The sequence below is a fragment of the Poecilia reticulata genome, chromosome 5 (genome assembly GCF_904066995.2).
Source record: "Poecilia reticulata chromosome 5, P_reticulata-male-v2, whole genome shotgun sequence".
Classification (NCBI taxonomy): domain Eukaryota; kingdom Metazoa; phylum Chordata; class Actinopteri; order Cyprinodontiformes; family Poeciliidae; genus Poecilia; species Poecilia reticulata.
In genome coordinates, this window is record NC_088834.1 from 27,872,635 (window position 1) to 27,889,960 (window position 17,326).

Below are 17,326 nucleotides of genomic sequence, written 5' to 3' on the forward strand. Positions count from 1 at the left end.
ACCTAGTGGTCAATAAACCCAAGGGCCACTGAAGCTGAAATCAAGTAAGTGAAGTCACTTTGTTGCACGTCTTACAAGGCTTAATAACCAGTCATGTTTTAAAAACATTAATTTACTAGTTGGCAATATAACTATCAAGTTTTGCCGTAAACCGGCATGGCTTCCCCAAAACAGCGGCAGCAGTCGTGGCAACTCTTCTAGCTGCCACTGCCGTGAAGTGAGCCTGCTGTCTCTCCAAGCGGCGGCGCTCTGCTATTCCTAGACCCTCTTCTCAGACGGAGGAATGATGAGCAGAGCAGCCCAGGACTGAAACACTCCAGTCCGCCGCGCTCCGCTTCGAGTCCCGCCTCACCAGTATTAATTACTTTTCATTGGAGAAGCTGCGTCATAATTTCAAAGAGCCGACAACAACGCAGCACCTCTGTTCGACCTCCTAGAGAGGAAACCACTGGGTAATATAAACTTTCATTATTTTGAAAGAATAATGCGTGAAAATAACAAAGCAACATAGTTTTACATTAAAATGATAAACATTGTTTCTCTCTAGAAATTTCTTTCTTCATAAAGACATTAGCTAACTTTTTAAGAAGCAAAGTACGAGGATAAAAGGCAAATAAAGTTGTTTGCAAAATAACTAATTTAAAATAATGTACTATTTTTGAACTTATTTTATATATTCAGTCTTTGCTTTCGTATAGCTGGTGTGTAATGTTAGCCTGTATTGGTGTTCTTTGGTATACTTCTTTCCTTTTCCTCCTTCAACAGTTTATTTATTCCGTAAAAGAGTAATGCATAAAACCAAAAGTAGCATTCTCCTCATGTAATTAAAAATGCTCAATAAATCCAACGAATGTTCAAAAGTCCTTGAATAGATATGATTCAACTACAGTATCAATACAGAAGTGTGTTTATTAAGTAATTATTGAGCATTTTTGACTTTTTTTAAGTTAAACTGTCATGAGGAATCTTACACTGTTTAATCCAAAACTGGGACTAAATATAAAAGTTTCAGTTCTGCAATGAAATACCAAATTAAAGTTGTTAATGGTGCTATAACAAGAACAACTAATAATTGGGATGTTTAAATGTCTAAATTCAGCCAATGTAATCTCCTGTGGACAACATTATCTTTTGGCTCTTACAATACTCTTATCAGTCTTATCAGAAATGACAAAACTATGAGGTTTGCAGAGACCATAGAGTTCATATCAGGAGTTCATGTTCACAACAGAGGCTCCCACAGCAGCAGTTATGCAAGCCCAAGTAGAGTCTGGTTGCAGCTGGGCTGGTGTCAGGGGCTATTTACGTTGACATGCCATTCATCCAGCTAAAAATAAAGATACATGCTCATTGGCCCTCTTAAAATGTCATTCCACACAACCTGTGGGTGTACGCACAGACCGCCATGGAAGAGATGTACTTGAAGTTTCTGAATTTCTCAAAATGCCTTTTCGTTTCAGTCTTCCCGAGTGCTGCCGTCGCAAAGCTCCACCCAAACTGATCGCGCTCCAGTCAACATGTCGTCGTCCTACGCGGCCGCCATATCGGCCCTTCTTGCATCCAACCAACCGATCCATCAGCCGTTCTCAGAAACAAAACATAAGAGTAGCAGTAAAAAGAGTCCGACACCCCGCAAGATTCCCCACTGCCCTCTGTCTTTACAGAACCAGGCCGCTTCACCGGAGCCTCTGGGATCTTATGAAGAGCAACAGGAGAATTCTTCAGACTACGGCATCGGTAAGTAAGATCCCAGCAATAAATCCCAGCGTGCCCTGTGACATCTTCACTTCTGATTTCTATTGACTGCTTTGCTTCCAGGTGGTTATTACCGGGTAGAGATCGGAGAAATATTTGTCGACCGCTATCAAGTCCTTAAAAAGTTGGGATGGGGTCACTTCTCCACCGTGTGGCTCTGCTGGGACATGGTGTGAGTAAATGCTTGACCTTGTAGCTTTGCATCAAGTATAATGGTACCTAGCCAGGCTAAAAGTTTTATTTCTATCATTTGAAGTTTTCAGCATTGCAACAACCAACGTAGTCCAGTCTAGTGGATCTGTCTCCTGCTTTAGAAAACATCTTCTCAGCATGTTTCATTGCGGAGACGGTGGCTTGAGGGTCATGTATTTTTATTTTGGTTTCGTGAGACTGGAGCTAATTTTTTGTTTTCACGTTTGCTGAGGGCCTTAATTGGGGACTATAAGTGAGATTTAAACAATTTCAAAGTTTAACCACTGACAATTATATGCGACTCTGTATTGTTCTATGATGTTAAAATCTCATTAAAAAAACACTGGTTGTAATATGACAATTGTGAAAAATCCCAAAGGGGTATGAATAGTTTTGCCAGGAAGTGTAAGGAACCGAGATGGTCACTGTTGTAGTCGTTTTATTTTTTGCCTGCAGAACGAAACGCTTCGTGGCTCTGAAGGTGGTGAAGAGCGCTGAGATGTTCACGGAGACGGCGCTGGATGAGATCAAACTGCTGAAATGTGTCAGTCTGAGTTTCCACTTCGATGCGTCTCCAAGTTGCCTTTTGTCTTTTTCAAGCATTATTTAAAATTTATAGTGATACAACACTTTGCAACAGCTTATATTTTGTCGTGTAGTCTTGTTTTTGTTGTTTAGATTTTTTTTTCTTTGTTAAAACCAAAAGTTATTTGACTAAGCAGATGACGCATCTTGTTTTTCTTTGTGCTACCAGGTAAGGGACAGTGACCCCAAGGATCCAAAGCGTGAGAAAATCGTGCAGCTCATCGACGACTTTAGAATCTCGGCTCCGACTGGAGAGCGTATCTTTTACAGAGTCGACGTTGCTAATAAATAATTTTGTTGCGAGGTGTTGCTGGACTTAGCAGGTTCCGCTTTTATGCGTCGCTGCAAGAAACCCTGACATCACTTCTCTATGAAAAAAAAAGGGTTCCTTAGCTGCGCGTCAGACGTGTGCATGGTTCTGGAGGTTCTCGGCCACGAGCTTCTCAAGTGGATCGTCAAATCCAACTACACGGGCCTCCCCCTGCCTTGTGTTAAAAGCATCCTCAAACAGGTGAGCTGCATTTTATTTCGCCGTACGTTATTTACCCTGCTGAGTTTCACTTCACTTCTGACTCGGATCACATCAGTTTGTGCATTGTATTGCAGGTCTTGCAGGGTTTAGATTACCTGCACACTAAATGCAAAGTCATCCACACAGACATCAAGCCGGAAAACATCCTCCTGAGAGTGGACGAGTTTTATCTCAGGAAGCTTGCAGCCAACACAAAGCTGTGGCAGTTACCCGTTCCTCCTCCTCTGAGCGGCAGCAGCTCGGGTTTGTGCACGTCTTTTGAGTAACTGCTTTGACTCAATAAATTTCAAGAATCAAGATTTCTTTTTTTGGGTTTAGCGCTTGTTGACGGTTGTTCGTTAGTCTCATATTTGTTCTTCTCTCTTTCTGCCAGTGAACAGAGACTCCAGAGAAAAACAGGTGTGCAACTTTAAAATGAACTCTTCTGGAATAATTTCAGTCTTTTTGTGACTAGATGTATGCTGAACTTTGTGATGACTTTTGTCTTTCCTGCTGTTCTTTCCTAAGAGCGTGTTCAACTTGTTTGGGAAGCTGACGGGGGTTCTGCACAGCCTTGGCGAATGGGTAAGCCGACAGACGCCATCAACCCTCTGGCCGTATTTCCTGCAGATTTCATATTGGTTTTCAATGTTTTGTGGATAAAACTCTGCTGCAGCCAAATCCCTCTCAACTTGCCATCCTACATGTCCACCCGCCTGTGTGAATTAAAAGCTTGATGCACCTCAAACCCAGTTTTCCAAGGGATTGTTTATTTGCTATAAATGTAATTTCCACGTAAGCCATTTTTGTTTTTTAGCTCTCGACATGTTGGCACTTTTCCTACTACATGGCAGACAAGTTGAAGAAAACCAGATAGTTTTCAAGGTAGTTATTTGAAGTCAATTTCCTTTGTCCAAATTAGGAGAAATAAGGAGAAGGCTTTCGCGCTGCAGTGGCTCTGTCTGCTTTATGTCAGAAGAGACAAGGAAATGTTTCGAGGTTCCTGCAGCAGCAGCTGCTGTTGTGGTTACGCTGTACTTTGCTGTTAGCAACGCTCGGTTCAACAGTTCACATCAAAGATCTTCCAACAGGGTTTTTAATTCTGAGTGTGTTTTTCCTGTCGCGGCGTCCGAGTAAAAGAATCATGGAATCAGTCGAGTTGGGAACATGCATGGCGCAGAGTCGACTGAATTTACATGGTTTGCTTCCAAGACGGACATTAAGCTGATAGTTTGCTAAACTGCTTTTAATCACACAGTTAACGCTTGCATCTGATTGTTTCTGACTATACGACTGCTGTCCCCAGTCCAGCAAGGTTTCCAGGAATCCGCTGAAGCAGCTATCGCCAAAGGACAAAAGCCGTCGGGGACAGAGGAGTCCGTCTGAGCAGAAGTCAGACAAGCCTCATGTGACGTTTTCTGAAGCTGCCGCTTCAAACACGCACCACTTCACCAGTAACTCAAAGCTCAGAGGTCATAACTTGAAGATAAGGAGGCAGACTTTGCTATTTGAAGATGGACTGGATAGTGCTCCACACAGCCACAGGTACTCCATGGGCTCGTGCCCAAACTTCAGCATGGACGCTCCGGCCTCCGGCTCCAGATCTGCGCTGCTCCACCAGACGTCGCACACCGAGCCCGTCGCACCTCCGGCTTCCTCAGCTAGAGGTCAGTATCACTGTTTACTGCTACACTTGTCTAAAAAAATGTTTTAAAAAATCACTTAAAAGAACCCTCAGCTTGGTTAATGTATTTTAATGATCTGCATTCTTATGTCTTTGACCAAGTCATTGAAATTTCTTTAATTATTTTTCTGCGTTTCAGGAATCGGTGACACAGATGTTCCTCTGGACGTACTGAAGCCTCACAACGCCCACAAAATTGTTGTCAAGATTGCAGATCTGGGCAATGCCTGCTGGGTGGTGAGTGATTAAAGTAAAACACAGCTAAAATGATTTAAGTGATTAATCTTAGTTCATTTGCTTTGCTTACATGTCTCGCTTTATTCTCTATAATTCTGAAATTATGTTTGGAAGAGATGAAGAAGATGAATAGAATTAAGCAGTAAAATTGTGGAGGTTAGCTTCAGTATTTTCTAGTTTTTCTAACAGTATGAAAGGCGGACATACTGAAGTCACGATCAGTGTTTAAATGTCTCAATTTAAATTGAACTTTTTGAGCATTGCTGTCTTTGTTAGATATTGAGAACCTTCAGAAACATATGTTTTACTAATAAAGGTGAATCTTAATGAATTGGATATCAAAAGATCTACTTCTGAGAAAATAAGATTGCATAAAAGCAGTAAGAAAAAAAATCTGCCCCTAAACTGTTTAGGTTTGTGAGATTTTTCTGTTTTTGACAAGTGGCCAGACAACAGACTCTTTGTAACATTGACTATGTGCCGCTTGACCAAATAGATCTGGATGAATGAAGTTAAAGCAGAAAAGTTAAGTTGTAGCCTGCACCGTCAGAGATCCTAAGAGATCTCTGTGCTGAAGTTAGTTGTCCACAGAGAGCTGCTTCCTAAATACATGGATGAAAAGTCCAACTGGAAAAAATGTGTTGTTGATAAAGATACAACAGGGAAACAGCAGCCTTGGTAGGAATAATAATAATTATTATTCTGACTTCTTAATCTCAGAATTCTGATCTTCTGATTCAGAAGAGGAAAGTCAGAATTATAAGACAAAAAAAATCGGAATGATTTTTTTTTCAGTGGCCCCATCTTCCACAGTTTTGGGTTTTATAAGTAATAGCCTGACACATATGTAACTGAGTGTTATGAATTTCTGTAATTCGTTCTGACATTTTGACTTGAATAACCGAAACAAGATTATCTGTGATATTCTAATTTATTTATCTGACTCTGATCTTTCAATCTTGAATGAAGAACAGAGTGAACGTCAGACCATAAACTACAAAAAAAAAAAAAAAAAAAGAAATGACCAAGGGTTTAAACTTTATAGCTGTAGAAAACCATCCATTAAAAACAAGACGGAAATGAATCAATTTAGCAGAAAAACAAACTAACCTTCACATCCTGGTTCTGAGCTGCAGCCCGGTCAGAAAAGCCCAGCCCGTTACGTTACGTTTCATCAAGCAGATGTGCGCTACAGACTGCAGGATCATATTTGCAGATCTTCTCTGTTTTCAGCACAAGCACTTCAGTGAAGACATTCAGACCTGCCAGTACCGCTCCATAGAGGTTCTGATTGGTGCGGACTACGACACGCCAGCTGACATTTGGAGCACCGCCTGCATGGTGAGTGAGAGTAGCAGCAAAATTATTCCACCGCTGGAATCATTTTACTGCTACTGTCTCCTTGTGTCCTCTGAAGGCCTTTGAGCTGGCTACAGGAGATTACCTGTTTGACCCGCAGGCCGGAGCCGCGTTCTGCCGGGAGGAAGGTGTGTGTTCAGCTACTTTACCTCTGCTGTGTTTGAGATAAATAATATCAACATTAAGCAGAATGTTTTCACGTCCGTAGATCATATTGCCCATATCATCGAGCTGCTCGGACCTCTTCCGTCCCAGTTTGCCCTTTCTGGGAGAAAATCCAAACAATACTTCAACCGGAAAGGTAAAGTTAAAACTAAAAATATAGACAATTTTCATTGTGCCCAATCTCTTTTTCTCTTTTGGCAAATTTTAGTTTTAATATAATACATTTTGAATACATACATAATTTATCTTGTATAGCACAAGAAAATACACGAGCAGCATTCAAAATATATGATAAAATGTTGGAGAGTTCACTTGTTAAGGCACCTTTAGCATCTTCTGTTAGCGATGAACAGCATTAGCACACGTGCTCATCTAAGAAAATATTAATGCATGTCTGAGATATAAAGAAACACTTACATGAAGATAATATTTGTATTTATTCTCAATTCCCTTCAAAATCTCCACTTAGGTAGTTTCTGCTAGTTTTACTTCTCCTTTCATTACTCAATTATTAATCTATTTATTAGTGTGAGTACTAATAGGTTAATTGTTGATTGTTTTTAGTGATTAAATCTAATATAATCATTCAGTCTCTACCTGAAGTATTAATACTGAGATGTTTACAAAGAGAATTTGCCGTTCAGAGAGGTTTTGATAGATTTGAGACTGGTAAAAAATACATACATATATTTCAGTCTTCACTTAACTGATGCAGCTTATGATCCAATGTTTCTAATGCTTATGACTTTGCTGCTACGAGGCGCTGCCCTCTGCTTTGCATGTAGACCTCAGTGAGACCGGCATTATCCTCATCCATTTACTGCAATATGTTGATGCTAATCTGAACTCTGGGATTTCTGAAAGCTGCCAGCATTTCAACGTCCAGCATCGCCCGTCGCAGACTACGTTTGTTTCAAAGGTCAAGGGAATAAAGCGGCAGCCTCTGCTTTACGCTGTTCAGCCTTTTGTGTTTTCCGCAGAAAAGCACCGCTCAGCCTGAGCTGACCCAGATATTTCTCAAGATGGATTTAATTTTTTAACAGTCTTTGCATCTCAGCGCTTTGACTTTAGCTTGATGTTAGTCTGCGCTCCAACACAACCTTTGAGTTCCTGACTGACCAATAGTCAGTCAGAGCTTAAAATTTACTTATTTCTCCCATCAGCCGTTTTTTTTCTCTGTATTTCTGTTCTTGTACAATCCTGCTTTTTATTGGAATAGATTTTTTAAAAGCCTGATTCTCACGCAGATTTGTAAAATACATGATATTTATTCAATCTGATTATTTTATATGGTTCTCTTGCTTTTATTGGACCGTATCGACGGTTTATGATATGAGTAATTAAAAGTCAAGCTGGTCTGAGCAGCCAGAAACCCCTTCTCCCTTCTCTTCAGGGCAGCTGCGGCACATCTCCAAACTTAAACCGTGGAGCTTGTTGGAGATCCTGCTGGATAAGTACGAGTGGCCACGAGAGGAAGCACTCCAGTTCAGTTCGTTTCTCCTCACCATGTTGGAACTGCAGCCAGATAAAAGAGCCACAGCTGCTCAGTGTTTGAAACACCCATGGGTTTCCTCCTAGAGACGCATCGCAGTGCCGTGTCACTAGGATCATTGTGCAAGAGGAGAAAATAGTTTCTACCAAAAACTCAGAAATTTTAAAATTCATCTCAGAATATTTTCTAGAAAAAACAAGGACATTTCTGAGCTTGGAAAGTCTGTTTACTGGGGGGGGGGGAGATGAAATTTTGAGCTTAATCTCATTATTTTAATAAAAAAAAAAAAAAACAACAACAGTGAAGTAAAAAAAACTTGCTGGAAAAAAAATCTGAAATTTTGATCTAAATAATTCAGAGAAGCATGTTGCCATTTCTGAGTTTGAAAAGTCAAACATTTGCTAAAAAAAACCCAAAAACGTCAAATTTTGAGATCAATCTTGGGGAAAAATATAAAGTAAAGTAAAATAAAATGTATAATTTTTCCTTGAAAATGTCTGAGAATTTTTTCTCAAAATTAAAAAAAAAATTCGGAGACTTCCTTTTTTATTATTTTTAAAAATTTCTGAGATTATTCTCAAAATTTCAGATTTTATTTTTTTTGTTTTTGTTTTTTGGTGGAAATGTACAACGTTTATATGTACAGCGGCCCAGATACGCTGTTGTACATAGGAGACGATGTCTGGTAAAAGGGACTCCGCCTGCTGTAGTTGTTTGGTGCTGGCATCAGTAAAGACACTGGCACTGACTTTGTTTTTCTTACATTGATTGTTTGCTACCTTAATACTTTTATGGCACAGAGATCAGAGTCTCAATGTTGCTTCCACTTTGTGTTTCTCCTTCATCTTCCATTCTTCCTGGTGTCTCACATTTTAACATGACTATAAAAGACTGAGAATTCTGGGAAGTAGTGTTTATAAAATCTTAAATTTTTACAAAATAAACGTGCAAGAACAACTCAGCTCCGGTTATTATTGGGATCCTTCAATTCAAGCCAAACATCCATAAGAGTAAAGCTGTCATCTCCACTCCAAAGACTCCTCACATAAGACTAAAAATAACAAAAACTGTGACAGATGTGTCTTGCTTTCCGCGGCCGCGGAGCGTAGAGATTTCAGCAGGCTGCACATTCCTCGCATGCCCACATTTCAGTGCAGCTCTGAGCAGAGGAGGAGGAGGGGATGGAAGGAAGACGAGGGAGGAGTTAGCTTCATGTAAACTCAGGCATATGTCCGGCTTTCGAAAGCACATTTTCCTGGAACAGCGACGAGGTGAGAAGAGGACGGAGGAACTCCACCTGATCACACGGGTGACGTATCTCGTGTAAGATCGTCAGGAAGGCACGGTGAGTCGATTCATGGTTACTCTTGAGTTACTTTGTTAATGTGTTGCTAAGAGGGACGCATGGTTCAGTCTGGGTTCATGCCTTCTGCACTTAGAAATGTGTTCATTTGTCGCCGATTAACTTGTTAATTTGCAATATTTTGCCACAAATATTTTGCAATATTTTGCCACACCGCCAATATTTTGACTATCAGACTATATACAGCAGCTATAATTTAAACATTGCAACATGGTTGATTGTCAACAGGAATGACTAGTTTAACAGTAAAAAAAAAAAAGGTACCAGTTTTGTCCGGCATTTCAGTATGTTGAGAAGGAAGCCTGAGTAAAAGGTTAAAGTCTCAGTTTTGTGCCTTTGGGTGACACAGCTCTTAACCCCCAGCCAGTTGCCATGCGACTCAAACTCTGAATCAAAAGGGATTACCTCAGCTACCACAGAGCTTTCACAGCTGCGTTATTACTCCAAGGTAGCCGGGGTCTTTTCTCTCATCGCTGCTTTTCCAGAGAGCGAGTTCTGTTTAAGATTCAAGCTGTGCTCTTCTCCTCTCTCTTTTCCTTCTTTTCCCTCCCTGCTTCATCTGTGCTCAGGCTGCAGATAAGCAGCTTCTAAGTGTGGGGAAAGCAGCTGTTTGTTACAGATTATTGCATCTTATTTTAGACACTTTCTTCCCAGTGGTGTGTATATTTTGTGTGTGTGTTCAGATTGGATGTGGCAGGAGCAGCTCCTGTATTCTACCCTGCATAGTAAACACCCATCTCATTATCTAAACACAAAGGGACAGGTAGGGCGACGGGAGACACGAGAGTCCCTTGATCTCTCCTCTTGTCCATTTTTTGGTCTTCGTTTATCACCGTCTCTTTCAATATTGCAGCACTGCACACTGTAACAGTACAATTTTCTTTCTTTTTTCCTTTTTTTTTCGCAGGATGTGGCTGACTCTGCTCTATGGTTGCGCCGGCGGGGCCGCTCTGCTGTACGCGCTCTACAGATGGGTGATTCCTTCTGTCGTGCAGTACCACGCGGGACTCGCACTGGTTTGGCACGACACCATCGTGGAGGGATTGCTGAACGCACTGACCCAGACCACGCGTCCTCAGGTGTGCCTTTGCTAGTCGAACACGACAAACGAACAAAACCTACGTCGAAGGTGTAAGAGTGTCAGGGAAACCTTTTTAAGAAAAGGTGCATTTAGAGTCAGGGAAACCTTTTTTAAAAAGGGGAAAAGGGGCATTTAGAATTAGTAAATGCTCCAAATGACCTGGTTTGTTACCGTCTCAGCAGTGAAATGCAATGCCTTGCAAAAAATGTTCACATTCTTTGGAAGTTAAGTGGAAGGAAAACGATACACAAACATGTTGCCCATTCTTCTTTGTGAAATGGCTCAGGTTCAGTGAGATTGTTTGGGACAATTTTCAAGTCTTCCATAGATCCTTAGACGAAGTCGGGTTTTAACCGGAAAATGAATGTCTCACCCAGTTTTAGAGGTTGTGCAGCTTCAGAGAGCTTTTCCTTTCCGGACTGCTTTGTGTTTAGCTCTGTCCATCTTCCTGTCAACACTTTTGTTGATGTGTAGTGTTGATTTCTAGCATTTCACTTGTGGAAAAAATTTGTTTTTTATTTTTTTCTCATCTCACCAGATCATTTTCTTCTAAGTGTTTACAGTGCATTTTGCAGGACTTGTGGCAAATTGTAAAGTCTTGTGGCTTTCTTTTATCAGTGGCAGGCTTGTATGGAGGCCAGATTTGTGAAGTGGACAGTTAATATTGGCTGACTGTACAGACTGTAGCAGCTCATCCTGAGTTACCATCTTGGCTGTTTAGGTGGGCGGCCATGTCTTAATATATTCTCAGTTGTACCAGTTTCTGTCATACCCAGTTTCACAGGATGGCCTGAACACGGCTCATTATGAATTAAAGGGGCAGTAGTGTGTAAATGTGACTTTTTTTTAGCTTTACAATGTTATTCCCCCATCAAAAACGTACCTGTAACTCCTGGTGGAACTGTGCATTTGCTTGGTGCAGTGCTCTGACGAACGTTTGCCTTCAGCACGTCAACGTCTCTTCGCCAAACGTTTACGGAGTTCCGGAAAGAGCAGGAGCTTCTTAAAAAGACAGAGGTCCAATTTCAAGTTGTTAAACTGCAAAGTCACATTTCTTTTAAGTCATATATGTTTTACAACAACTGGATGTAATAATGTTACTTGATTGTGCTATAGATTGATACTTTGTGGCTGGAAAACCCATAATACTGCCCCTTTAACACATTTTATTTACTTTATCTTTGGGATGGCCCTTGGTTTCCAAGATGTTGTTTGCTCACTAACCGTCTTTTAAAAACATCTGGATTCACACTGAGATTAAATTTCACACAAATTGCCTCTAGCTCTGTAATTGGAGACTTTTGAAGGCAATCGGTTGGCAGAATTTTATTTGGTGGCATCAGAGTAGCTGAACTTCAGTGCTCCCTTCTTAAGACGTACCGTGCTCCTGTCGCCTCATAAGTACTCGGTGCTTTCTGTTGGGTTGCCAAGATCTGAAATGTGAATACTTTTTCAAGGCAAACCACAGATCGTCATGGCAACATGATGCATGTAAAAAAAAAAATATCCCAGCCTCTTTCTTTGGGTTCACGCTCCTGTAGTCGAGAGTGAACTTGTAGGAAAAGACACGAGGGCAACTTAAAAACTCTCTCAAACCCGTCGTGTTGAGATGATCCGTTCCGTTAAGGTGTTTGAGCCGCAGCAGGACAGATGCATGCTGGGACTCCCTCCTGTCAGCTAAGAAAACAATTCTTGGGCTCAGCAGGCTCAGCAAAACTGCAGAGATGTGCTGAGCTCAGCGGTTTTGTCATCTGAGCCTTCTTAAGGCTCACAACTTGGCATTAACAGCGTGAAACCTTACTCCCAACGCAGTGAGCCTCAACAACCCAGGCTCGACTGGTGTTTGTGCAGTGAAGCATATCAAAATAAAAACACCTGCCTCTGAAGATAACACAAAACCCTTCCTGCAAGAACAGAGACACCTTCCAAAAAGTTTCCACGCTTTCCAAAGACTCGGTTCCTCATTCTCGCTCCTTTCGTATGTTTACGCCTTACATTCTCACGACGGCCGAATGTAGATCCTGCTACGTTAACATGTCAGCGTGTCGTCATGAATAGGGTGAAAAAACGGCTCAGGCTTGAGGGGCATTACGCAAGTGTGGGCTTGTGAAATATTTTCTAGTTTGCAAACAGAAGAAGTGAATGCAAAACGATCGCACAGCAAACACGGCTCCCTAAAACTTAGAACATGGAGAGAAGTCGGATACTTAGTGAAAAGAGAGACGGCTGATTTTCAAACGCTTTTAATCAAATGTAGAGTAACCAACGACCAGAGTAATTGGTTGTTATGAATTTTGTTTCTTCTTCAACCTTTATTTAACCAGAAACAGATTAAATAAAAGTTGAAGAAGAGGAAGAATTCAGTCATTAAATAAATTTGCTCTTGTCTTTTAAAAGCCTACAGTCCTATTTTAATTTCATGCAAGCACAAACTGACGACAACAACTCATGTAATCTGGAAAAAAACACTAAAACACAACTGCTTAGTAAAAAATCTAACTCCTATGGAGTAGATTTGCAATTTAAATTTTTTTTTTAAGCATTCATGCTTCTTAGAAACTGGTATTGAATAGACTAAATGATGTGGCAACCATTTGCTTGACATGTTGCTCACGTTGCTCCTAAGCTGCTCTGTTGTCCTCGGGGCCAAAAAGATATTCAAGAAATTTGGATCTTGTTAAATTCTTGTTTGCATAGCTACATTTGCAAATAAGATCTTTTTAGTGTATCATTTTTGATCACAGTGATACATTACTAGATTTGATCTTTCCCCTCTGTAATCGCTATAAACTAGATTAGAGTTGTAGTTATTTTTTTAAAACTCAGCTGTTCAGTAAATATCTTTCCACTTCTCGTATGCTAATTGAACTCTTTCAATTTTTCATACAATACAGTTGATTAAATGATTAACAGATTTGTGTATTATGTTTTTGCACAACGTTTATGAAAATGTCCACTTTAGGAACAACAGCAGCCTTCAAACAGGCATCGATGGTTAGTGGTATTTTGCTCGGCCGTGCTTCTTGTTCGGGTGGCTACCAGTGATTTAATTTGGACTTAATTAGATAAAAATAAAAAGTTTGCACTGTTTAAAAATAAAATAAAATAAAGAGAAAGACTCGTCATTTTTAGAACACAGTATCTTGATGAATATTGATTATGAGCTAATCTTATAAGGTCAAATATTGATTGTAAACAGAAAGAGAGCTGCGTTTCATGGGTCAAAGGGCAACAAAACACACCGTGTGTTAGAAAAACAGGGCAATCCTTCAGTCCATCATCAACTCTCAAGCTCAGCAAAATCCCGACTTGTTTCATGTCACTTCTTTTCTTTTTTTAAAGTTCACTCTCTCAGTATAAGCTGTCATTTCATGGATGGTTTGTCATAAGCAACTTGGGGCGCAATGTGTCGTATTCAGATTTGAATGTGTGAGTTTATGTTGACATGTTTTTTTTTTATTGGCATATACAAAAAATGAAGGAAATCGGAGGCTATTTATCACACAGCCGATCTATCGCTTTCTTGGTTTTAAATAGTTACATTAGGAAATCATCATAACGTCTGACGGCATTTCCATAGGAGAAATTGCTAGACTTTGAGAATCATTTCATAAGGAACATGGGTTAGCTAACAAGCTAACATGTAGCTTGTTAGCTACATGTTAGCTAACAAGCTAACATGTAGCTGGCCAGCTGATTGGACAGTATGCAGCAGCAAAAAGGCTGTAATGTAATTTTAAGAAAATGATAAAGATACAAACAGGCTTATAAATATTCCAGTTATCATATCCCCCATAATCAGCTGACAGTAAGCTGTAACACTGGTCTGCCTTCAGGAGGAGAAAATGTTAACTAAATGTGATGAAAAATAATAAAATAGTTTGTTTTTTACTCACTGGGAGGTTATTGTCACAACTGAAAATGATCCTGTTTCTTTTTTTTTTTTTTTTTTTTTTTGCTTTCTTGGCTCCCTGCAGCGGATGTTGGCTGCAGTGCAGAAGAGTGCCACTAGAGGGGACCCTCGCAGCGTGGTGAAAGCCATCGATCAGTTCTGCAGACAGAAGGAGTGGGCCATGAATGTGGGAGATGAGAAAGGTGGCGACTTTTCTTTTTCTTCATTGTTTTTTTTTTTTTAAAGTTCATAACTCTGTTCTTTCATGAGGAAAAAATATATTTCCTTTCCGATACGTTTTGGTTTGTCCTTTGACCCCCAGGGTGCATCCTGGACTCCGTGGTGACTGAAGTGAACCCGGCGACGGTGCTGGAGCTGGGCACCTACTGCGCCTATTCCACCGTGCGCATCGCCAGCCTGCTGCCTCCTGACGCCAAGCTCATCACCCTGGAGTTCAACCCGCACAACGCCGCCATAGCTCGCCAGGTGATCGCTTGGGCAGGACTGGGAGACAAGGTAAAAGCCCGATGTCTAAAGCGAACTACGAGAACGAGGCGAAAAAACAAAAACACTTCTGGGTCACATAGCCGAGTGTTTTATTCCCTCTAGATCCAGTTAGTGGAAGGACCGTCTGGTGACTGGATCCCCAAAATGAAGGAGAAGTTTGGGATAGAAACGTTTGATTTGGTTTTCTTGGATCACTGGAAAGATCGCTACCTTCCTGACACAAAGCTGATGGAGGTGCGTTTGTTGTAACACACTTCAGTTCGGATTGAACTCTTCCCTGTTCATTCCACCATGACAAATTTTTTTCTTTTTTTAAATCAGGAGTGCGGTCTCCTCAGGAAAGGCAGCGTCCTGTTGGCAGATAACGTCATCTGCCCCGGAACGCCCGACTACCTGGAGTACATCCGCAACAGCCCCCGATATAAGAGCCAGTACTTCAGATCCCACCTGGAGTACACCAAAGTGGAAGACGGTTTGGAGAAATCAGTTTTCTTAGGGTAGATATTCAATAAAAGAGCCTCAGTCACACATTTCAGGATCATTCACCAATCATAGAACAAGAAATCCCGTCTCTTTTTCTAATGTAATTAAGATGTTGACTTGAAAATAAAAGTAACATGAAATACAAATGTAATGTTGTGTTCTTTGTTATGCTCGTTCCTTAATGTTTTCACATATTGTCATGTTGTGTGTTTGTTGGGATTTTTTTTAACGTGACAGAACAATTATTTTTTCCACAAGCCATTTGGGAACTAAGAAAGATGTTGCCTTAAAAAATAACAAAATAGATTTTTTATGTCAATATAATTATGTCAAAATACTTAATCAGCAGAGTACTGATATTAGTTCTCACATAAAGAGTTTCTTTTTCATCAAATCTGCTTAAAGTGAATTCAGAGCAATTTAATATAAATGCTCTGAATTGCCAAACCTCTCAAAAATCCTATTTATAAATAATTTTAAAAAACGTCTATTTATCTTCCTCATTTAACTCTCACGCTGCATGTAGCGTTGGTGTCTCCTGGGCCGGTAGGGCAGTAGCCCAGGGCGCCAAGTTTTACTTTTTTTAGGGGGGGACAGAAGGGGCGATTTTGGAATTTTTAATTTTTAATTTTAATTTTTTTGCAAACGTTGTACCTTATATAAAACTGTCTTTTCTGTGTGTATCCGTCCAGCACATGGCGGCGGCGGCGATCCTTTAGCCGAGCTCCTAATTGACAGATGAGCTGCGAACTGATCTGGGAGCTGCTTTTTTTTTTCAGAGCATCGACTCAAATTAATCAGAAACCTAATCCAGCTATGTTCTGTAGCGCACAAACCTGTTCTGTGCTCTGATATTCTCTGCCATTGTGTGTGTGTGTTTTGACGGGGTTGTGATAGTGAGTGGATGTCGTGTGTGTGTTTGTGTGAGAGAGAGGGAGCAAATTGCTGTTCATCTAATCTCTCAAAGTGATGGAGTGGGAGGAGGTTTTTTTTTTCTTTTTTGCTGCAGCTGCATGAGAGAGAGAGAGAGAAAAGTGAGCTTGTCCACCTAGTGCTTTCTTCACAGACGGCTGCATGATAATCCCAATCTGAGGCCATTAGTGCGCTGAGAGAGAGAGAGAGCGAGGGTTCACCGGAGTGAGGAAGGGAGGAGTGACTGCTTTGGACAGAGACGCGCACGGCTGAAAAAAGGACGGCAGAACGGGAGGAGAGCTTTTAAGGGATTTGGCAGAGATTTGGAGATTCTCATGCCGTAATGTTGCACTTCCCTCTGCTTCTGCCAGGATGCCGCACTCTAAGAGCCTCGAGAGCCTCTTCTTCATTTAGTCTTTTTTAAAATTACATAAATTTTTATTTTTTTTAAATATATTTTCCAACTTGTTTTTTTTAGTTGTTTTTTTAACCGTGCAGAGCAGGCAGTCTGAGATGACAGAGCCTCGGGTTTGAAGTGCAGCCCATCGAATCTGGACCGAGGTTGGAGGCCCGCCTGGACAATCTCCTATGATGGATGAATGAATGAAGAGTGATCCATGAAGAATGGGCAGGTGAGCAATGACTTTACTTCTTCATACAAGTTGTTTGTAAAGGTGTATTGTGATAAAAGTGATTTGTCTTACTTTCTATATCATCCCTGTATTTCAAATTGATTTCAATCTATTAAATTCAAATTATAAACATCATATATGTGACTCTAGGCATTACTTACAATAGCAATCAAAAGCAGAATTTAAATATGTAAAATGAATCATGCCAAAAATGTAAAAAAACAGCAGCTTTGTTAGAATTAAATCTGGACAGATATAATGACTTCAAACGTCCTTGGAGTGAAAAATATCAAGTAAAACTGTCCACAGACAGCTGTGGGTGTTTCTGTCTCTCCTGCTCTTCTCATGCAGATATAATCAACCTGGTTGGTGTTTCGAGGCATGGAGTGCCCCGTCAGTTTTCGTGATGTTTTCTGGTTTTGCAAAATTTATAATGTTTTCCATCATCGGCTCTAAGCCCTTCATGATAAAAGCTT

General features: G+C 40.6%; 2 protein-coding genes across 4 annotated transcripts; both read left to right on the plus strand.

Moving 5' to 3' along the window:
- Positions 1-20: 20 nt before the first annotated feature.
- On the plus strand, positions 21-8,941 carry LOC103465536 (SRSF protein kinase 3-like). 2 transcript variants are annotated; one of them, XM_081607402.1, is made up of 15 exons: positions 21-44; positions 1,461-1,737; positions 1,819-1,927; positions 2,404-2,491; positions 2,702-2,789; positions 2,937-3,043; positions 3,139-3,307; positions 3,438-3,463; positions 3,572-3,628; positions 4,350-4,710; positions 4,867-4,964; positions 6,198-6,305; positions 6,382-6,451; positions 6,532-6,624; positions 7,882-8,941. In XM_081607402.1, the coding sequence occupies exons 2-15, from the start codon at positions 1,518-1,520 to the stop codon at positions 8,064-8,066; spliced, it is 1,779 nt and encodes a 592-aa protein (XP_081463528.1). In that variant the 5' UTR covers positions 21-44; positions 1,461-1,517; the 3' UTR covers positions 8,067-8,941. The 2 variants fall into 2 exon arrangements, with proteins under 2 accessions (XP_081463528.1, XP_008408712.1); XM_008410490.3 differs by lacking the exon at positions 21-44 and adding an exon at positions 60-452.
- A 134-nt stretch (positions 8,942-9,075) lies between these two features.
- comtb (catechol-O-methyltransferase b) lies at positions 9,076-15,452 on the plus strand. 2 transcript variants are annotated; one of them, XM_008410488.3, is made up of 6 exons: positions 9,076-9,325; positions 10,251-10,422; positions 14,402-14,519; positions 14,639-14,832; positions 14,926-15,057; positions 15,145-15,452. In XM_008410488.3, the coding sequence occupies exons 2-6, from the start codon at positions 10,252-10,254 to the stop codon at positions 15,322-15,324; spliced, it is 795 nt and encodes a 264-aa protein (XP_008408710.1). In that variant the 5' UTR covers positions 9,076-9,325; position 10,251; the 3' UTR covers positions 15,325-15,452. The 2 variants fall into 2 exon arrangements, with proteins under 2 accessions (XP_008408710.1, XP_008408711.1); XM_008410489.3 differs by lacking the exon at positions 9,076-9,325 and adding an exon at positions 9,375-10,106.
- Positions 15,453-17,326: the final 1,874 nt, after the last annotated feature.